At 38.4% G+C, this 23,924-nt stretch overlaps 1 protein-coding gene across 1 annotated transcript; it reads left to right on the plus strand.

Moving 5' to 3' along the window:
• Positions 1-5,200: 5,200 nt before the first annotated feature.
• LOC135157828 (excitatory amino acid transporter 2-like) lies at positions 5,201-23,298 on the plus strand. The gene is made up of 7 exons (XM_064114799.1): positions 5,201-5,338; positions 10,934-11,060; positions 11,774-12,004; positions 12,668-12,862; positions 14,001-14,135; positions 15,126-15,225; positions 16,534-23,298. Exons 1-7 carry the CDS (start codon positions 5,296-5,298, stop codon positions 16,663-16,665), a joined length of 963 nt encoding a protein of 320 aa, XP_063970869.1. The 5' UTR covers positions 5,201-5,295; the 3' UTR covers positions 16,666-23,298.
• Positions 23,299-23,924: the final 626 nt, after the last annotated feature.

The raw sequence follows: 23,924 nt of genomic DNA on the forward strand, positions 1-23,924 counted from the left end.
TCGGCAGTTTACCATGTGTGTAGGGCGTGATTTGCCCAGTCATTCTGATAACACATTGCCTTTCTACAAAGAAGACCACCCTAATACATATTTCCTACATGTGTAGAAACCACAGAGATTGCTTAAAAGATGGAATTACTTTAGACGGTGCTGCACCATCCCGAGTTTGCTCAATCTCGAGATTTTAGCCCGATCGGCCCTCTTCGCAATTAATCGCGAGAATCAAGAAACCCCGTCTCCACCATCGCAAGAAGAGCGATTCCTGCTCGGGCGAGGCATCGATGCATTATGGTCTGACGCCGTGAATATATAATCCCGAGTGCGTCTGCACCTGCGAATTAGCGCGATAATTCGTAAAGTAGCGCGCTATTTTGCAAATAATCCCAAGTTGACTTGGGATTGCAATCTCGAGATTAATCCTACGAACAAGCGCGATAATTGCGTCTCCATTACAAATAATCTTGAGATTGTTCAGATCGAGATAATTTGCCGGATCAGAAATAGCGCGCTAATTTGAAAACTCGGGATGGTGCAGACGGCCCTTAAAAAAGCAGATTTTCTTTCCAATATAAAGGACAAGACATGCATGAGTGACTTAGTCCACATTGTAGAAAAGTGCAGTTCATGTGATTGTGATATTTTCCGACAGGATGTGGGAAATGTCACCTTGATCATTCACTCGCATCATTAAAAAAAAAAGAAGTGATTTTACCCCCAAATGTTCCCACCAGTTTTTGGTGTTACTCATGTTTCTTGCCTTCAAGTGAATGTGTACAGGAAGCATGTGGCGGTCCCTACTGTTGAGTCTATAGGAATGACATAGTTCAGTGGTTGATTGATGAATCTTCCACACTAGTCACTCCATTAATGTTGTCCCTTAAATTGGTCGTTTCTCGTTTCTCTTTTATATCTGCCTCTCCCCCCCCCCCCCCCCCCGTCTTTCTCTAATATCTTGTAATTTTTTTTCTTTTTCCATTTATCTCTCCCTGTATTTCTCCCCCTCTCTATCTCTTTCTTTTGATTCCTATAAATTCTGTCTCCCTATTTTTTTTTTATCCTCGCACGCCTCTTTCTCCTGTTAACCCATGCATATTGCTTTCTCCTCTTTCTCTCCCTTTCTCTCTCTCTCTCTCTCTATATTCAATATATATCTTTGTGTCTATATCTCATTTGACTCCTCTCTCTCCTTTCGCTCCCTCCCTACTTCATTCTATCTCCCATCCTTTTGTGATATTCTATCTTTTTGTTTTCTATCAATATGTTCCTCTTTGTTTCTCCTCTCTATTTCTTTCTCTTCAACCCCCTCTTCTAAGTTCTATCTCCCTCTCTTTCCCTTCTCTTCTCTCTTGTATCTCTTTTTCTATCCTTCCCTCTATCCCTCCATTTCTGTACTTCCCATCCATCTCTCTCTCTCTCTCTCCCTTCAAATGCTGTCAAAGCCAAAGTCCAAGCACATTTACCCATTTCTATTTGACTTCAAACCATAGGACAACAAAAGCCACGAAAGGCATCATTCAACTTCCCCCTGACAAGTTTGCGCAGCGCATTCTTTCCCTGTCATAATACCATTGTGCTATTCTAACTCGAGTCCAACACAATACAAAATATGATTTGCACTCGCTTTGCATGAAATGTAGAAAATACATCTTGCTCTATTGTTATTATTATACATAATCCCTATTGAATTCCACTCAGGCAATTGCCGGAGGCTGGGCAAAGTAAAATTTGTTGTGTAGGTGTACTTTTTAGCTGTTGAAATGGGTCCCGGTTGCACAGTCTTTTTTCCTCTACAAAAATGAATAATTTCTTTATGTTAAAGCCTTTGGTAACGGCTCACTATAAATGTGAATGATGTAATAATAATAATGTTCCGCTCTCATAAAGCACTTAATACATTAGAACAATGTCTCTTAGCGCTTTCCGGATATATTATTACCCCGGTCATCGGATTCTGGCATACCCGCATGCAATGTATGCATTTTCTCCACTCCTGGGGAGCATTCCAACAAGAGTTCCAAGACTCAATTGCTAGGCCTACTACATAGGCTTTCACATCCTACGGGGTACCCATTTAACACCTGGGTGGGGAATGAGGATTGGCGCTTTGTCAAAGGACACCAGGCCATGGTTGGATTCGAACACACAACCCTCTCATTACAAGGCGAGAGTCAGAAGCTCTACACAACGACGCTTATTTAGAGTATGATTGAACAATTCAACATTGTAAACGAATAGTAGTTTGTATGAATGTTACCTTTATTAGTGGAAAGTTAGCGCCCTATCTTGATATTTTTAATTTTATTTGAAGACTCCATTAATTTTTGACACGTATCTTACAAATTTTGTGATTATATATTAGAAAGCTACAAAAATATCGAATCCTAATTTTTTTCAGCCCATATCATGCTTCAGATTAAGAAATGGTTTCAGAGAAAAGAGAAAGAGAAACCAAATGAAATTTATTTTTGTACTCTTTTTTTTGTGTGTGAAATCTCTCTTTTACTTGGACTTTCTTCCTATCCCTTTCCCTTTCCCTCTTTTTCTTTATCCTTCTCTTCCTCTGTTTTCTTTCCTTTTCCTCATCCTCATTCTCTTTCCATCTTTCTCACTCACCATCCCTCCCTCTTTCACTCCATACCCCCCCCCCCCCCATTTTCCCCACCCTCCTCAAAACAACAAAGAAAACCCAAGCATAAATTGATAAGAGGATTTATATTCTTGCAAATCGACAATGATAGATAGATAGTGTTTGATAGATGCGAATGGGATCCAGCCTGTTTCCTCTCATCTATATTACTGCCTCGATACATCACTTCCCTTTGAGATCCCGAGACATTCCCAGGATTTAAAATAGGGGGCTTTCATACCTAAACAGTCAAAGAAAATACCTATTATTTTCTGTCTACAAATTTTACCCAGAATTCTCTTTGCTTTGTCAAGTTATTTCCGGAACTAAATAAGGGTGCTTTCATACCTACACAGTCACATGAAATATCTGGTATATTCTGTCAAACAGATTCTACCCAGTTTTATCTTTGGTATCCTGAGGCATTCCCAGTGCTCAAATGCAGCATTTTCATACCTTCCCTGTCACAGAAAATATCTGGTATTTAATACAAATATTACCCAGAATTACATGTATCTTTGCAATCCCAAGATATTGGATATTCTGGAGGTGCCATAGCTGAATGGTTTAAGGCACCTGACTATACATGAAAAGCCCGGGGTTCGATCCCAGGCGGCGGCACCTATGCCTGTGAGCAAGGCATATAACCGACAATGCTCTTTTATCCTGCATTCAAATAAATGGAAGTGATAAATGCATTCTTAATAACTAGGTGTGCAATTAAAAGATAAATAAATAAAGATTTGAAGTACTTAAGAGAAGAGATTTCACCCCTTCCCCGTCACATAGAATACCTAGTATGTTCTGTTTACAAATTGGAACCAGAGTTCTATTAGCAATCTTCAGACAATCCCAGGGCTGCAACAAAGGACTTTCATGCCTACCAAATCAAAGAAAACCTATTTACTGCAAGTTTTACCCAGAATTCTCTTTTGCGATCCCAAGATATTATCGAGGCACCAACAAAGAGCTTTGGTACATTTCCAGCCACAGAAAATACCTCGTATTTTGTGTTTACACATTCTATCCAGTTTGGAATACTATAGGTAGGATCTATTTCGGCACTGTGGAAACAAGTACTTGTAATATCTTCAAAAGAAATAATCAAGTTTGCAGGTTCTTCTCAAAGTCAGGAGCAAAAAGTCATGTCCATCTATCTTATTCAAATAGGAGCCCATTATAAAAGTAAACAAAAAAACACATGATGATAGTTTTGAAAATTGCTTCTGTTAAGGGTCGGGGGGGGGGGGGGGAAGACTCCTAGAAATCTTTTTTGTGGTATTAATGGTAATTTTCTGGTAACTTGGACCATACCTTTTAAATATCTGATAGAAAATGTTGAATTATTGTACAAATGCTGATTTCTTTTAAAGCATGAGGGACAGATTTATCATACAAATTATAAGAAATATAGTACACCTGACAATGAAAGTGAAATATCACAATTGTTACATGTAACATCATTCTGTTATAATTCAATATGTGGTCATTTCACAACAGGAGATGGTACAAAATATAAACCTTGTCGTTTATCCCAGATCTGTCAAATTTTATTTTGCGCTCAATTTTTACAAATTTTTCTTTTCTTTTACAGGAATTTCTTCCCAACAAATTTGGTGCAAGCTTGTTTCCAGCAGGTAAGCTTAATTCATTACATTTGTCCAGTTTGATGCAGTACGAAAATGCAATTAGAACAAACAATTTAATTAAATTTTACCGAATAAAGTAACCGATAAAGTTATTGAAAAAAAGAAACACAAACTCAATAAACATGATGTAAAATGACAAACAAATATTTTTAATTGCATATATTGTTACCACTAGATTTGTATTTTTTTATCATTTAAAAAAGGAAATATATATTTTTTATTGAAACTGCTTTTTGTGACTTTGTTTCATCTACTGTTCAATTTTTTAGTAGTGTTTTTATGTCACATGTTTAGTAGTGTAAAACATGAAAATGTCACAATTTATTTCTGTCATGCCATAGCCTGACCCTGGCGATACCACTAGGGCGACAATGGAGAGACGGGTAATAAATACCCTTCGGTCTATTGATTGTCTCATTGGCAGTGCCAAGTGTTCAAATCCTATCGAAGCAATTGCATCATTTGGCAAGGTGCTTCTAAACAGCGATACGCAGTAATGTTAGCTAAGGTTTGACAGTAACATCACCAAAGGGCACTAGTCCTTGAGATATGGTTTCAACTTCAAAGCTGGGACTGCAAAGTACAAAAGCATTGCATTTATCACTCCAGGGCCCCATCATATAAAAGTCACTATTGTAACTTCGCCACCGAATATTGAATCCTTGATTTTGATTGGCTATTGGGCCATGTTACCGTGGTAGTTACCATTGGAAGGCAAAGTTACCATGATAGCAACTTTTAAGCAACGAGGTCCAGAGGGATACCTTACCCAATATTGGGCATGCGGTACGTGGCATGTGGTAGATTTGCAATATCGTGCGGCCCTTGTGCATGTTTTAAAAACTTTCCTTCTCTTTTATTTCACACCAGACACAAACATACCAAGCAGAAGAGGATGTTGTAGAGAGAAGAATCGTTAACGGCACGCTTTTAAACTCCACGGCTTCATACGCCGAAAGTGCAGATAATATAACGAATCCCGTGAACGTCACATACGAATACGTCACAGTGGGCACACAGATGGTTCGCAAGCAGGGATTCAAGAATGGCATGAACGTACTCGGTAAGAAGTAGTGAGTGTTTTCGTTTGTGTTGCGATTGGCGATGGTGTTGGTGCTGGTGGTGTTGGTGTTTGTGGCAGGTGTTGGTGATGTTGCTGGTGATGATATTGCTGGTATTGGTATAGGTGTTGGTGATAGTGTTGTTAGTGGTGGTGTTTATATTTTAGTTAGGTGTTGGTGTTAATGTTTGTTATGATGCTATTGGTAATGGTGTTGATCATGTTGGTGTTGGTGTTTTGTTGGTACTGTTGGTGGTGTTGGTGATGTTGGTATTGGTGATGGTATTGAATGTAGGTGTTTTATGTTTTAGTTGGTGATTTTGGTGTTGGTGATGGTGGTATTTGTGGTGATGGTGGTGGTGGTGATGATGTTGGTGTTGATTTTGATATGTTGTTATTGATAATAATAATAACAATATTAGCAGGATCTAGTGTTATAGCCTGAGGATACAAAGTGAAACTTCCATTACCCCGGCTTTAGCTCGAGCTTTGACTTTTTCAACAGCGCTCAGTGCATTCAAGAAATTAATCCTGCTAGGTACCCATTCACCTCACCTGGGTTGAGTGCAGCACAGTGTTGACAAATTTCTTGCTGAAGGAAAACACGCCATGGCTAGGATTCAAACCCATGACCTTCTGTTTGAAAGTCAAGAGTCGGAACCACTTGACCACCACGTGCTCACACATAGTGATAGTGGTGTTGATGATTGCGTTTCTGTTAGTGCTGGTGGTAGTGGCGGTGATGGTGGTGTTGTTGGCGTCAGTGTTGGTTGTTGTAGTGGTGAACGAAAATGTCATTCACTTTTATTCTTGAATCTTTTAATGCAACGTCCTTTAAAGCTTCAACATATTAAATGAGATGGTAGAATATTACCTCTCTTTGAATTATATTTTGCATTGAGTTTTCCCTCAGTAATAAAAAACAATACACCGAAACAAAAACAAGATAGGGTAGAGCTGTGGTCTAGCAACTACCGTCATGTATTCTTTCCTCAAATTGTTGTAAGTACAAGAACTAGGCTAGCTTCTTTCAGAACAAATTATATTGACGGGGTATACACATTAGTCCTGTGTTTTACTTCCGAGCATTGTCATCTTATATTTTTGCACATTTCAGAAGAAAGCATCCATGGTGTATTTATTTCCTTCCCTGGAAATTCGCAGAAAATCAGGAATTTTTAAATTGCATATATATAAGGGTATGAACCATGGACTTTAATGACAAAGGCATAGGATGTTATGTCATGATGTATGTCCACATGGTGTCTGCATGCACATGTATGTTGAGGCCAATCCAACTCGGAGGAATGCATGGACGGTCTATTTGGGCGGAGCACCTTTGCCGGAAAGTTTGAATTGCCCAACTTTTCTCACCGTTCTGAATAGCCTTTTGACACGGCCGGCATTGTGCCTGCGATACACACAGACACTGCGCCAACAATCGGCTGTTTTCTCTCCAAACAGCTTGCCTTGGCCTTGCGGTTCGGGGGCAGGTCTCACCACAAGAAGGGTTACTTCTTTAAAGAGTGAAACCTGACCGCAATGTCATAAATATCCATAGGTGTAGGAAAGTTATCCTCCTTTGCGGCTAAAGGCGTGTTTCTTTTCTTAAGTTTGTTGAAATCGGGTAGTTTGGCGGTCTGAGCAAGCTCACATTTTCCAAGCTTTTTTTCTCAACTTTTGAATGGGTGATAACCAGTTGCCTTATTGTGTATCCCTGGCATTTTTGTAGCTCCTATAGAAGTGTTGCTATGGCTTCTATTTTTGCCTTTCTTTTTTCTTTCTTTTTCATCCCTCTCTCTCTGTCTATCTCTATCTTTCTTTCCCCATTTAGTTGTATCTCATTCTCTCTCTCTCCCCTCTCTGCATCTCTTTCACTCCCCGCTGTATATCCCCCCCCTGTGCCTCTGTCTCTCTTACATGTACTCTTCCCTATATGTCTTTCTTCATCTCTTTCTCTCTGTGTATCCCTGTCTCTCTCTGTGTCTGTCTGTCTGTCTGTCTCCCTCATCTCTTCCATGTGGTATCTCTTTCAAACTCTACCGTACTACTGGCATAGTTTGAAAGAGATACCACATGGAAGAGAAAGAAAAGGGAGGGGAACACTAAAAGGGGAAATACAAAATAGGAGATATAGACCTAGTGGCAGACTGGTAGTAGGTCTATATCTCCTATTTTGTCTTTCTTCCTATAGTTTCTCCCCTCCCTTCTCTTTTCTTAAATATTTTCTAGTCTGTCACTTACTCTCTCTTCTCCCCCTCTCTTCCTAAATCTCATCTACTTCTCTGTCTACTCTCTCCTCCCTTCTCTTTTCTTAAATCTCTTCTCCTGTTACCTCCTTACTCAGTCCTTCTCACTCGTCTTTTCTAACCTGGAGGTATCTAAAGTAGGCCATAGAGTGTTCCTTACATGGCTTTGATTTGGAATTCCTAAACAAATCAAGGTCAGAGTTCAGATTGATGTGTGTTACTGATTCTTGTTGGCTTCACCAAAGTACCAGTTTTCCTGAAGCCAAAACAAAATCAGTGGAACTGCCCTTTCACCCCGGCCATTTTAGTGGGTCAGTTGGTCATTAACAATGGTTGGTTTTCCATCAGGTCCAAGTTTGCTTGGTTTCGGGATCTTAGCCTGATCAGCCCGTCTTAGCTGGTGCTGCATCAGGGTAAATTGCCACCTGGGCCCCGCCTTACAAAGAGTTGCAATTGATCTGACCAACCACAACTATTGAAAGCCAGCAAGGTCAACATCTACAATACTTGTTTGTTTAGAATATTTTCTCGATATGATGTACATTCATACATTTATCGTTTTATTTCCAATTCGTCCACTCACCGCATGGTCTACTTTCATTTAGTCTAATGCTATTCCGTCTAATAACCGTTTACTCCATACAACATTTGGTCTAATTGGACTTAGTGTTAAATTGTGCAAAATGAAAGAAGATGAAATGGATATTAGACCAACTGGTTATGAGACGAAATGGTCATAGACAAAATGGTGATTAGACAAAGTAAAGATTGGACGAAATGGTTAATGGACCAAATGGTTGTTAGACGAAATGGTGATTGACGGAGTGGCATTGGACTAAATGAAAGTAGACAAATTGGCAATTTACCCATTTATCGCTCTCTTGAAAATGGTCACTGGTCATCATACTCTGAGCTTGCTTACCAACAACTTTTTCTTTTTTCCGAACTCTGAAAATCATCCAAATTGCACTCTTGTTAAATTATATTCTCTATTTGCTTTGGAAATGAGGTGTTTTCGTGACATTCAGTAAATAGATTGATTTCTTGCCTTGCAGGAGAGAGATGATAGAGGATGTCATTGTGTGTTTGCTCCATGAAGCATTAAAAGGAATGTCCGTCAGTACCTGGTCTGATGTAGTTGTCATCATGAACACATTTTTTTTTCAAATCAGGTGGTGTACAGGCTAGATGTTTTCCTGAACCCCTCCCACCTCCCACCGATATTCCCCATTACTTTCTTTGCTCACTACATGTGTGTACCCTATACAGGCATAGACCCTGATTGAAACTTTGGTCTACATGTTTGTCTGCACACAAGACTAGCCCAAATACAACTTGCAGGGACCTTCTGTACATAGGCTAATGGCAAGGACCTTTAGGCTGAATATTCAGACCACTTTTCTTGAGTGAAGGGTTTTGCACAGCAAACTACATTTACCCTGTCTGATACAGCCAGCAACAATTTTAGTTATAGTGTGATTTTTTAAGTAACCATGAAGTGCCCAAGTTTAGGCTACTTATAAGTTTAAAACACTGAAAGGTATCATTGTTTGTAGTGAGTAATACCGGGAGTGCACATCATGAAACAAATTATGACTTTTTGTTTAAACAGCTCCTGAACTCCTTGCCTCTGATTGGCTCCGAACAAATTAGTCAGACAGTGAAAACCATTCAAAAGTCGCTTACTGAGACACTCCCCGATTTGTATCTACTTCAGAGTTATACCTGCATGTAGTATATCTGAAAATGCATAGAGGTCTATAGGCCGGTGACTGAAGTTTGGGAACTGGGTTTTCTTTGCTTTACCTACATACATGTACAAAGCTGTTGCTGCTGATGCTTAAAACAGCCATGATGAAAAATGACAATTGTTCATGTGAAGTAGGCCAGGCCAGGCAGAGTTTAAGCGGCATCGCCGCCTGTGTTGGCCGGGTGATGGGAAATTTGTACCTGATTGGCAGCTAACCCCAAACAGACGTCCAATTATCTGCCCGAGACTTGAGGTCAAAGTTCAGGGGGAATGTTCTTTGGAGTACTTTTTGGTGGGAACCTGCCATGAGTGTGTGTGATCTCTCTGTTTCCTTAATTCTCTTGAATAAGATGAATACAAAATAATGTTATTTGGACCTTCTGTGATCTTGATCTCACTTTTTTTCTCTCTCTAAGATGAGTAATTGACAGAGATGTCTTTCAACGGGTGTGTGCGTGAAATGCAAATCACTGTGATTCCCCACCCCTCTCTATTTCTGTATCTGTCTCCTTCAACCCCCTCCCCCACCCTCCTCTTTTCTGTCTGCCATCCAAGCTTGATCTCTCTATTCCCGTCGTCGTCGCTTGAATTCAAAGTCATGTCTCAACAGAGACTCTTTAAAAGGGTTGGCCCTACATGCAAAACTTTCATCCTGAGATCACCCCCCATCCACCTATTTTCTCTGTATATGGCTGTGGTCTAGTAGTTCTGACTCTCGCCTCTCAAACAGAGGGATGTGGGTTCAAATCCCAGCCATGGCGTGTTTTCATTCAGCAAAAAAATTACCCACACTGTACTGCACTCGACCCAGGTGAGGTAAATGGGTACCCGGCAGGATTAATTCCTTGGATGCATGAGCGCTAAAAGGCAGCTCAAGCTAAAGCCAAGGTAATAATAATAATAAAAATGCGCCTCGGAATAGATTGTTTCTAAATAGATGGCGCTATACGAATGTCTGTAATTATGTCTCCTCCAGCCCCGCGCCCATCTGTTCTTATCCCCCTCTCTTTCTGTCTCCTTCACTCCTACTTTTTCTCTCTCTGTCTCCTTATATCAGTGTTCAGCCATCTTGCACACAAGATGAACAGTATCTGGTGGATATTTCATAAAACCGTTCGTAAATTACAAACGACTTTACAAATGATTAGTGATCCGTTCTTAGGAGCTTGATCAGCACCAATAAAAACTGGTGCACATGATTGACCATAAGAAAGGATTACAGCGTTTGTAAAGTCATGTGTAACTTAATGAGCAGCTTTATGAAACACCCACCTGGGGAGCATTCATGAAAGGACTTGTCAGACATTTTATCCAACAAGTCCCATTTTATCTAACAGTTTCCATAGTAACATTGCTTCTCAGCCAATCAAAATCAGGGAAAGATGTCAGATCTGACAACTTGTCGGACATGAAATGTTGATGAAACGCTTCCCAGAGTCAGAGCAAAAAAAAATTGCTTATTCATCACTAATGGCTTCATAAAATGCTGCCTATTTCTTGTCTGTGTTTTTATTTTTTAAGCCATGATGTCTGTGATTTCAGCTCATTGTAATCCATAAAGCTCATCCTTGGCAATTTGTTCTTTGTCTTGAATGACAGGAATCATTGCTTTCTGCATCTTCTTTGGCATCCTACTGGGTCAGATGGGAGAGCGAGGTCGTGTCATGGTCGAGTTCTTTGACATCCTCTCGGACCTGACCATGCAGATGGTCAACATCATCATGTGGTAAGTAATAAGTATGATGATAATAAGGGTATTCATCATCATTATCATCATCATCATCATTATTATCACCATCATCATCATTATTGTCGTCATTATCATCATCATAACCATCATCGTCATCATCACCATCATTGTCATCATCACCATCATCATCATCATCATCATTTTCATCATCATCACCACCATCATCATCACCATCACCGTTATCACCACCATCATCATCATTATCAACATTGTTGTCATCTTTATCATCATCATTATTTTCATCATCGTCACTCTCATCACCACCACCACCATCATCACCACCATTACCATTATCATCATCGTCATCATCATCACTATCATCACCATCATCATTATCACCATCATTGCAACCATCATCATTATCAGCATTATCATTATCATCACCACCATCATCAGATCATCATTATCAATATCATTATTACCATCATCATAATTATCGTCATCATCTTCATCATCATTGGCATCACATCACCATCATCCTCCTCTTCATCACCAATTATCATTACAGTCACCATCACCGCCACTGTCATCATCTTCGTCATCATCATTATCATTCATACTTCCACAAACACCATTACATCACCATCTCCATGGCCGCGATTATCACCACCATGATCATCATCATAATTGAATTTGTGCAATTGTACATTAATATGACAACAATCTTGTACCATCCTCTCCCCTACCAGGTACTCACCAATCGGTATCATGAGCCTGATCTGTGCCAAGATCCTAGACATGGACAATCCTGCCGTGGTCTTCTCCAACCTTGGTCTCTACATGGTGACGGTCCTGCTTGGGCTGGTGGTCCATCTGGCCTGCCTCATGACCATCTACTTCACCATCACCCGCAAAAACCCCTTCACCTTCTTCAGGGGTCTCTTACAGGCCTGGCTGACGGCCCTCGCGACTTCCTCAAGGTGAGAAGTGCTTTTTGCCTGACAGAGTGAGATCAATCACTCTTTTTAAGTATTAATTCCCTTTGTGATATTGTCAGTTAGCCATTCTTTCTCTCTTTCTCTCTCTCTCTCTCTCTCTGGCTCTTCCCTTTCTCTTTCTGAACTAATGAGTGGTATTAAAATAGCGCCACCGTGTGTTGGCGTCTTTGGCAACTGCGTATGTGGCACGGATGACCTGGGCTTTAGGCTGTTGGCCTGATCAATAAATGCTGACTTGAATTATCAGCCGAAATAAACCTGGCTGTCTTGTACTGCTTTCGTCACAGATTTGCTGTCTCTTGAGATGTCAAGAGCAACCATTCTGTATAATGAGCTAGCATGTTTCACCCAAGTTTGCAGCTCTGTGACTCCCCCTGTCGTACCAGTCATACTCAGACATCTCGAGGAGAGGTGTCCAAAACAATAATTCTGTGAAATGATTTCCTGTGCCTTGCCTGATTTTGCAGCACTGTGACGACTCTGGTCACACCCTGTTGCCATGGGGAGGGATGTCCAGAGCAACTATATATATAAGATAAGATATAAGATTTTTATTCAATTCTGTCGAACCCCGATCAGGAGTATAAGAGTCTCAACAAGAACATATTTACAATAATGAATTTGTGCTTTCCCCTGATGTTACAGCTCTGCGACTCTCCCGGTCACATTCCGTTGCCTCGAGGAGAATCTTGGAATCGACAAGAGGGTTACCCGATTCGTCTTGCCTATCGGAGCAACGGTGAACATGGACGGCACCGCCCTCTACGAAGCAGTAGCAACCATCTTTATCGGTCAGCTCAATGGCTACACTTTGACCATCGGCAAAATCATCACAATTAGGTAAGGTCACCCCGAAGGGCGGGAGGCACCTCGTCCAAAGTCCTAGCCGCGTCTTTTTCTGCAAGAATCCAGCGGGAAGGATTTTCATTCCTCATGCTTGGATTTCTTCATGGAAGGACGAACGGAGAATGCATGAAAGCTGTGATGAAATGATGCACAGTGCTTTTAAAGTGGGAATTCTGCTAAAAGATGCGGCAAAGACTTTTGACTAGTCTCGTAAAGTGAATGCCGTTGGGTACTGAAGCCCATTTCATGAAAATATATATAATTATATACAAAAAATGCAAAACATCTCAAACAAATTTGACATCAGCCAACTTGAAGGTAATTCCAAAAGTTCAGACATGTAGTGATGCACCCTGGAAAATTTTCTCTCCATGTCAAGGGAGTGGTGTTAGTGATTTTGATAGCTTTATTATTATTATTATTATTTGTTTGGCATCACCTGTGTTAAGTCCCCTTTAAGTTAAGTCTCCAGTTCCATCATGAAATCCTTTGTTGAAATACTTATTACGATTGTTGCATGTTACTTTTGTATATATTGTTTGATTGATAATTGAAGGGAATGGATGAATTGAATTTGAACTTGAAATAGACGAAAATGCGTTTTGTTTTTAGAGAGCGCAATGAGTAAAATGATGTGCTGTAACCCAGTGCTGTTGCAGAGTGACATTGAGGTAATTAGAGTGATGAGTTTAAAGTTTTAATACATGTAAGTTCTTATCTTCAGATTAAATATAAAAGTGCATCTTCGGATTAAATGAGTTGAGTATTTGAAATGTTTCTACGGAAGCAACAGAATTTGGATCCCATTTTATATTATTATTGACAATATGCAACATTCATACAGTGCTCAATGCAATGTTTCTAAGCACTGTGTACTATTACCCTGGCTTTAACATGGCTACCCTGATCGGACGCTCGAGCATTCAAGGAATTCCTTCCTACCGGGTACCCATTTACTACACCTGGGTGGAGAGTGGCAAATGTAGATAGACGCCTTACCAAAGGCGGGTAGTGCTGCGATGTGATCCGATCCCGGACCATGTTGTGATCAAAATCGGAGACTTATCCACTGAGCTACTACACCTCTACATTTACATCATATAATGAATATTTTTTTCTTTTCTTTTTTCAGCTTAACAGCAACCTTAGCAAGTGTTGGAGCTGCTAGCGTACCTAGCGCAGGTCTGATTACCATGCTTCTGGTGCTCACTGCGGCAGGATTCCCTGTGGAAGATGTCAGTTTGCTCTTCACCGTAGATTGGTTCTTGTAAGTTTTTAGTTTTTATTGATTGATTGATTGCTTTTATTTCTGCATTCACATTATCAGATATAAGTTTACAAGGTAATATACAGTGCGTCCCCCAAAAAATGAAACCCGTTTTCAGAGATAGATTTGACAATTATTAAATATGTTTTTATTATAAAGTTGACTCTTGTGGTAAGAGTGGGATCTCGCCTGTAGTTTGAGACCGTTCATGTATGGCAGATTTAAAACAATTAAATTGAGCTATGCCAGGAACGATTTACGCAGAAACTCACAAGTAAATCTGAATCCATTCTCATTTGAGAGATCAGTGATAGAAATTTAACAAAGAATACAAAAAAAGGCTAGTGAGCAAATTGTCGAATAAGCACGGTCGTTGCATCATGAACCAATCCTGTCCAATATTCTGCGCAACCTGATTTTGACTTTCAAATCGTCCTTCTGATGAATACGTGAGGTGTTCATCTCATATTAGGTATCAAAGTTTAGAGGACTACCTGAATTTTATGGTGATGTAAATGAAATATCATAATTCCTTTGCATTTGAAGGAGAAAAGCATGGGAATATCAGTTTCTTTTTTTCTGTACCAGTGGACAGATGGTTATCATAGCTGACCAGCTATGAGTAGTTAAGGACTTGGGGTGGGGCTATTAGTGCTGCCAATTCATAAGCCCTTTAAAGATTAACAGTATTCAAAACAGTTCTTGCCGACCGAGCTTATCAAACACATTCAACATTCAGTAATATGCGCAACAAATCTATGCAACATTTCATTGAACATCTGTATAGAAAATGAGAGCAACAGACATGATATTTGCATGACATGAAGCATCATGTCAGCTATGCTCACAGTATGTGCATTTTCTCTTTAATACTCTTCAAAGATTGTATTTAAAAATGAGGAGGAAATGGGAAAAGAAAAAAACACTGTGATATGAAAAATGTAAGAAAGAAGTACTTCAGTAAATACTTTTGTTGTTTACTTTTGACAGGGATCGTTGTCGTACATCTATCAACGTGGTGGGCGACTCGTACGGAGCGGCCATCGTGCATCATCTTTCTAAGAAAGAATTAGATGCATTAGATCGAGAGGTAATTATATTCATTTCAAGGGGACTAAGTCATAGTAAAAACATAACCAATATAGCCATTTCATAATTACAGTTTCCGCAAGAGCAGATGAAGGTCATTGGCGGTAATCGGTATATAGAGCATTTTAAATTACTGAGATAACGCATTCATGCTATTTTGAAATATGCTTTTTATCCCATGTAAAGAGTAGCAATAAAGTGTTCAGTTATATTTCACATCGGCATGGTAACAAGTCAAATGAACCAATCAGTTTTAAGCTTTTTATAATTGTATTCAATTAACATAACCTACAATGATCGTGTCAATAGCTCTAAGCAGAGATTCCTTCGTTAGATTTGAATATCGCAGATTGATGTGCCAGGCAAATTTTACGCTACATCTTATTTCAAAAGATTAACTAATTGAGTACCTATTTAATTGCAAAAAAAGGAATGATCATTTGCAAACAGTTGATATCGAGCTAATAACAAAATGGCTTATGAAATTATATAGCGAGGAGGAGGGGGGGTTAGGGTCTTATGAATCCCCTACACCAGAGCAATAACTCCATGATTGTGATGAAAATCAGCACAAAATGTTGTTTAAGACATAATCTCAAAGAATAAATCATTCATTCTTCCCAAAACCATGTAATTTTTTTATAAATTAGTGCCATGATACTAAGGTTTATGCATGAATTTAGAGTTTTTTGTTACGTGATTAGTCTTGTTGAATTCATTGTGTTACGAATATATCACAAAAGTTTTCATGGAAACAATTATCCCCACTCCCCACCCCCTCCCTCCCATTGCATGTAGTGCTCAAAGAAGCCCCAATTTTGTTAGCTTTAAGAAAGAAGAATTATTCTGCATGAATTGAGAACTTGAGGTTTGCATTGAAATCTAAAAGTCGAGGTTATTTATTGTTAATCCCGTTCTTGTAGGTGAACTCTGTATTATTAATGTAACTATAAAATGACTATAAAAAAAGATAAAAAAAGATTACGGAGAATCTCGGTCATGTGAGTTACCTTGTTTTTTTTTCTGGGACACCATGTAGAGATCTGAAGATTTGATACACAAAACAAATCCAACTTTGAATGGCATAGCTCGAGATCTTGATGTGTGCATTGAAATTTTGTGTGTATCCCTTTTTTTAGGTGAACTCTATATTAATATAACTATAATATGAACAAATTATTTGACTATTTTGAAAAAAAATATACAGAGAATCTCTTTTGTCGGAGTTACCTTGTCTTGTTTTCTGGGACGCCTTGTAGAGGTCTCCACATTTGATGCACAAACCTTTCCATCTCTAAATTGTTTACAGGAAGCCGAGTTAGAGCTGGAAGCTGGAAAGGAATCGGAATACACTGCCAACGGCAAGCCCGAGATGAGAGACGGCAACGCCGTCGCCGACGTCGAGAAGAAAGACGGCGACAACTGGGAGTCTGGGTTTTAGACTACACCCCCACTGGCCATTCATACCACTCTCGGTATAACGGCCGTTTTTTGTGTACATTTGTATTTTTCTGTTTTCATTTTTTTATATATATTATATATATCTATAGATATATATGTATATATATATATTTTGGCAAGTCTTTGAAGAATAAGGCACGATATTGTTTGTGGTAATGAGGTTGTTTTTTAACGCATCTGTTGCAAAAACCGCCAGGTGTGAAGAGGAAGTGGCTATGATATTTAGGGTTGAAATGGTGATCATGTGACTATTGTTGAATTGCATTGTGGGTTAAGTGCGTAGGATGATGCTTGAAAGCCAGGTTGGGATATGGATAGTGAAGCATAAGTTGAAATTAAAGGAAGAGAAGATAAAGGAAGAGTGAAACGAGGATGGGGAGGAGAAAGGAAGATAAAGGAAAGGAGAAGAAGAGGGGAAGAGTGATCTAGATGAGAGGGAGAGAGTGAGAGAGAGGAATAGGGGAGGGAGGGGGAGAGTGGGAGATAGAGGGAAAAAGAAGAGGACGAGAGAGCGGGAAAGAGGACGAGAGAGCGGGAAAGAGGCAGAGAGAGCGGGAAAGAGGCAGAGAGAGCGGGAAAGAGGCAGAGAGAGCGGGAAAGAGGCAGAGAGAGCGGAAAGGAGGCATGCGTGATTAAAGAGAGCAAGAGTGAGGCAAAAAATTTGAGGGAAAACTAATTTTTAAAAAGATGGAAAACATCCAGAAAGCTTATTTGACACCTTTTGTAAAATATTTTCTCAAGAGCAATGCAAACGTCGGACCTAGGAAGGTTATTTTTCTATTTCAAACTTGCGAATAGCGTGATTTTTCTCTGAATGTTGATAACAGGATCATATTAGACGTTTACATCAAGAGCCTCTGATACCAGGTAAAAAGTATTTGGTGTGGGGTTTTCCAAAAAATAAGCATTATAAGCCACATTGACAGTAAACATCAAAGTCGGTCAGTTTTTGGACACACAATATATTACTGTCCATTTTCCACTATGGAGTGGAAGTGGTCAAACTGATGATATTTTAATACATGTAGGTCTATTTTCTAGGCCCCAAGAAAAGAAGAAAAGCTTTGGAAAGAGGTTTAATTTTTTTCTAAAGTTAAAGGAATCAATTGCTTTAAGGCCACCGCACACCTTACGACCCGGCTGGTCTGCGACTGAGTGAGAGGAGATGAATCGCAAGGTAGTTATAGGCCTCGACACCGCACACCTTGTGGTCCGACCACCCTGCTGTCTGTGACTCACGCATGTACACATCCGTATCTAATGTGACTCGATCTGCTGTCTGATTGGCTGGAAGTTGGAGTGAGCTTGCGATCCAGTTATAAGGATTCTACATGCCAAATCCATACGATTGTCCTTGCGATTTGTCTTTGACCGGTCTGCAACTCCCAGGCTGACCAGAGCTGTGACGTCACATTTCCCTTGATCCAGTCGCAGACCAGTCGTAGACCAGTCGGGTCATAAGGTGTGCTCTGGCCTTTATTCATACCATTGCTCTGACTGACAAATATATGGATCTTTTGCTTGAAAAGCTGTCATCAGGTATCTTGACTCTATGAATGTCGAGATTGTTTCTTCGGGTGTCGTCGAACGTGTACTTACGTTGTATAATCGACTGAAGATCTTTCTCTGACACAAACATCAGTATTTTTGGAATGACTAATGCACAAATTGATCTGTACATTTCTATACCAGTGATTATATCCCCATGTATTAATTATTCCTAAAGAATAACAAGTACGTTTATTTTTCAAAGGAGTACATGTTGTCAATTCATTTGTAAATATTAGTGCCATCTGTAAGGTACTATATAGATGATCTCTCCGGGTTGAAACAATGCTTGTAGGTCATTTTTATGTGGAGCAGCAAACTGTTACGGATTTGACGCACAAGAGAGTATCTTGCATGCTGCAATCAAAATCTGTTTGGAAATTCTTTGTGCTTTATGCATTATGGCCCATACAGTATAAAATTGGTGGATATTTTTTACTAACAACCTCTATTGGGTGATATATAAAAAAAGTGGTAGATAGATTTGTAAAACACCTTCCCTCGTTAAGATAATCCTTTGCGAGACTCGTTAGGAAGTTAGAAAATATATTTAAATGCTAGCAGAAGAGAAACTTTTTTTTTTTTTGGGGGGGGGTAATATTGCATGCTATTTTGAATAAGAATGTGTTAATTAATTTTGGCAGTTGATATCAGTTGAGGGACCACTGAACTATTTTATGGGGAAGAATCAGAATGCCAAGGTATTTTGATTAGTTTACAACTCAAAGTAAAAAGGGGAACTTGGATACGATACTAACTCTCCATTTTCTTTCAGATCCATCTCTCATAATATTACTCAAATTAATGTAAATAGTGATGATTGTAATAAGCATTATATCGTATCAGTTTTTCAACTCCGTTGTTACACGTACTTTGCAAAGTTTACATTTTGTCGTATCTTCTATAAATTAACTTTGTGTACATTGGATATCAGTATGAAATGTGATGGTTTTGTACATCTCATGTTTTAGCCAATGATTAGTACAGGGTTTATTTTACGGACACCAGGGCTGTAAGAAAATTGTCCTTTTTCAAAAGACATGTATTAAAATGATTGTAATACATGCAGTGTATGACCTGTGTTCAATAAAAAAAAATAGATAGATCCATGTCCGTTAGTTGAGCAATACCTCCCATGTGTATCTGTCTTTAGTCTTAGAAATCACCTTTCTACCTCCAAAAAGGGAGGAGAAAAAAACAAAAAGTATGATTTTTTTGTAATTTTGTAAGAGTCAAGACTTTTTTTAGCATATTGTCGGTATAAGATTGCCCGAGTCATGTACCATTTATCGGTTCTTTTGTGAGATTGTTCTAATATTTTATAGACTCTGATTTCCCCCTTTAAAGGCAGAGAGGATTCCAATATTTTTTCATCTTTTTCTGTCTCTACCGTGGTTTGTTTTCTTTCAAAGTATTTAAAGAAAAATCGGTGAATCTGGGTCCTGTTGCATAAACGTTACCATTACGGTAACTTTGGCATCCAATGGTAACTTGCATGGAATGCTTGATTGTGATTGGCTGTTGATCAGCATTACCATGGTAGTTACCATTGGATGGCAAAGTTACCATAATAGTATTACTTTTATGCAATGGGGACCTGGATTTCATTTCATCAACATACACATTTAGACTGATATGTACTTTCGGTCTCGAAAAGAATGAAATCGTGGTGGTGGGCGTGGATAGTCGTTCATTCAAAATGACATCTGTGTGTGAACTAATATCAATACTGTCAAATCATGTAATGCTGTCATGATATCGTGATTGCGTTCAGCACAAAACATGCATGGTGTGAAATTCATTGCTTAACCTGTTGACTGCCATTCACTCTGATTACCATTAGTTCTGTTCACGGATTGCTCAGTTAATGTAGGTAACATGTTTATTATAAAACTGTCATCCACTTCTATGTAGCACCTACATAAGAAATTATGCTGCCATGGTTTGTCAAGATTTTGCCATTTCCAAAACAACCAAGCGTAGAACACTGTCGCAATGGTTTCTATAAAATCTCATGCATGAGCTTGATTGCTTGGCCGTAATAGTGAATGAGACAATAGAGTCTTCAAATTTACTTCATCTATTTCAGCTGTGAAGAGAATGCAATTAATGGAAACTTGTTTCTTCTTAGAATGCATTCATATTCGTAGAATGAATGCATTCATATTCGTAGAATGAATGCATTCATATTCGTAGAATGAATGCGTTCATATTCGTAGAATGAATGCATTCATATACATGGAATGAATGCATTCATATTCATGGAATGAATGCGTTCATATTCATAGAATGAATGCTTTCTCCATGTATAAAGCCATCAGAGAACAGGTCAGTTGCTCAGAAAATGTGATCATCATTCAAATATGCATTCAAGTCACTCAAAAGAATTCTTTTGATATATTTCCAGACGAAATCCGCTGTACTTCATCACAAATTTCTTCCAAACTATATCCTTTCTATCAAAACAAGTTAGTATTTAAGTTAATCTTTGTATTTCAGCTAGTCTTTTCTCTGTTTTGAATAAACTTTCCAGAAGAGTATTTATCACTTTGCGTGGTAAGATAGAGTGATTGTATAATCTGTACAGAATATAACCAGAATTTAAATGTTTGTATCCCTTCCATCTTAACGTGATATGTGTACAATGATATATTTGGTATACCGATTTGTATTTTTGCACTTGTAACTTTTGTGATACATTAACAAGATATATTATCAAAATCTAATGTGAAAAAGTGGAACAGCTTGGATGAATGTGTTGTTTTTTGTGAAGATGTTTACAGTTATAAAGGCTTTTGCGTTTGGAGAAAAAAATGGAGAGGACTATTCTGCGTTTGTCTACTATAGTGGGCTGTACATATTGTTAAAAGTTTTCATTTAATTTTTTTGAATTCAGCATAATTTTTATGAATTTTAACAAAAGTTGCGGTTTACTTTTTTCAGTGGATAATGCGAGATTTTCATCTCACCAAAATATGATTTTACAAGTTTATAGATAGATAAGGGAAAATCATGAAATTTCATTAAACCAATTTTGAGGCTTTACTGTAGGCAGTGTCCTTTCAACGATGGATTTTCCAAAAAAATATTGGAAAGATGGAATGATTGGTAAAAGTTTTAGTTTTTGAGACCAAAATAAGGGATCTCACAAGAAATCATCATGTTATTTTCATAATTATTTTCATATTAAGCGCATCGGCGCTTCTATTGTAAATGTCTTTATTCTGTGATGGTGATGATGACTTTGAAGTATTAGCAAGAGAAAAACCTGTATATTCTATGTATAAATATATTTACTCTTTAGAATACATATATAGGAACAATCTATTTACTCATATTTTTGTAAATATAAGTATGTATTGTGACTCATTGTGTTATTTTATACCACTGTTTCGTTTAATGGATAAGATAGTTTTGTGCTATTTTTATCCAAAATGAGAAAAAGAAATCCATCCAGTATATATGAAGTAGAACGTTGTTTACAATGTGTATTACGAGTCGTATTGATGAGGTTTTAGTAATTTTGGAAATAATTGTAAAAGCTGATCGTAATGTAAGTGTTAAAAGCGTACTTGACTTATCTTTATTATTAGACCCCGTTTATTCTGTGTTGAACTCTTTTGAATGAAGTGGAGAACTTACTCTTTCGATTAGTGTTTTGATGATAAAATTCAGGGTTACGGTTATGGACTCTCAGAAATGTTTTAAACCAACATGTAGGTTCGTTAAAATATGAACTTACCAACTATTGGTTAAAACAAATTTGCATGCCAAATGAATTGTGATTAATTCTTAGCCAACCGTTAGTAAGTTAAATTTTGGGTTGGTTATTTAAAGAAAAAATGATGTTGTTCCATTTTGGTCCAAGTTTGGATTTGCAGCTTTTGAAGACTGGTTGCTTTGATTTTTGACGAAACTTTAACGCCCGACTGCCCTCTCCCAACTAATAATGATCTTTTTTAATAGATGAAGGCTGAATCATGTATTTCAAGGATCATATATAGGCTGAAAAATTGATTTCCAGGATAGAAAAAAAAAATCATACTTTGTTCCTCATATCTGTACTTAAAAAAAGGGCTGAACTTGAGAATCTACACAATTATGGTTATATTTCTAAAGTGTAGGTTGAAAATATGCTATATTGTAAGCCCTATATTCTTAACATTTAGTTAATTTTATTTGTATTATACTTTTCGCATTCATAATCTAATCGTGCATTGACCGGTATTTGATAGTACTTTTTTTTCTGTTTTCAATGCATTAAAAATTTATTTCCTAAAACGTATCTCAGAATATTTGAGAAGAAAATGAAATGTGCAGCTTTACTGAATTGAAGGCATTTGAAAATGAAAAGGTCCCCCAAAATTGGATTTTAAAATGGCCTGGATTGGTTATTCCTCGTTTTCCTTCGTTATAAATGAAAATAGAGAGAAAACTCAATTTAATGTATGTGGTATGATAGCATTCGTTGGATATTAATAATTGTACTGTATAATGTAATGGTCAATATTGTATTGGACAATTTTTTAATAGAAAAGTTATCATTTTGTACATCCCTTCAATATCCCATCAAAGAGAAGGGGGAATTGACTCCCTTGATCTACATGTATGTGAACTGTACCCATACCCGTTCACACCCGAAAAGAAATCCAGTGCAACACCCACTTGTGTGTGGTACCCTCCGAATACGCGAGTACACGGTAAGCCAGCGCGCGAGCTGGTCGCCCAGCACGCGAGTAAATGGTCCGGACCGGGTAAGCATCAGTTCGTGCCAGACCACCTCTTAAGCTAGGTTTTCTCGATTCGTTTTGGAGCGGGTTTAGTACGGCTACGGGTACAGCTCACTGAAAGGTAATCCCTCGTAGTGTGAAATGGACCTTGGTACTATATCGTTCCTTGTAATTCCAATTGGATATTCATATTCGACTGCATATTATACATAGACATACAGTGAAGGTATGGTGTAATTTGGTGGTTTGGTCCGTTTTCTCACTCACAAATAAATTGGGCATGTATTATGTATTTTCATTATAGCAATAAAGATAAAATGAGTTCCTATACACAATATCCTGTGTGAATACTAAACTATGTAAAGTGCATTTTTTAATGTTCTCCCATCATAAGCCCATGCACCCGTCTGTCTTTTGTCTTCTTCTCGGTCCCGTCTTACAAAGGGTTACGATTGATCCAAAATCAATCTCAAGTATATGGAAATCAATCAATGTTATAATTTTTTCTATAGGAAATTTGCTCAATGTCCTTTGAAAACAAAGAGAAGCATACTGAATTGTCGAGAAAACAGTGAAAGTATGAATATTCATCATTTCTAGAAAATACTTTGAAAACAAAGAGAAGCATACTGAATTGTCGAGAAAACAGTGAAAGTATGAATATTCATCATTTCTAGAAAATATTTTGAACAAACATGTATTTTGGATGTTGACGTTGGCTGCCTTTCAACAGTTGCGATTGATCAGATCGGCCTTTGATGATGATCTTTTCCTTTCCCTTTCTGTCATTCTCTCTTTATCTCTGTCACCCCCCTCTCTCTCACCCCCTCTGTTCTCTCACACCTCCCCTCTGTTCTCTCATACCTCCCCCTGTTCTCTCATACCTCCCCCCCCCCCTCTCTTGAGTATCTGACAATGGGAGGATGGGGAGAAAAAGGAATGGGAAGGAGTGAGAGAGGGA

This window comes from Lytechinus pictus, unplaced genomic scaffold (assembly GCF_037042905.1).
Source record: "Lytechinus pictus isolate F3 Inbred unplaced genomic scaffold, Lp3.0 scaffold_20, whole genome shotgun sequence".
Classification (NCBI taxonomy): Eukaryota; Metazoa; Echinodermata; class Echinoidea; order Temnopleuroida; family Toxopneustidae; genus Lytechinus; species Lytechinus pictus.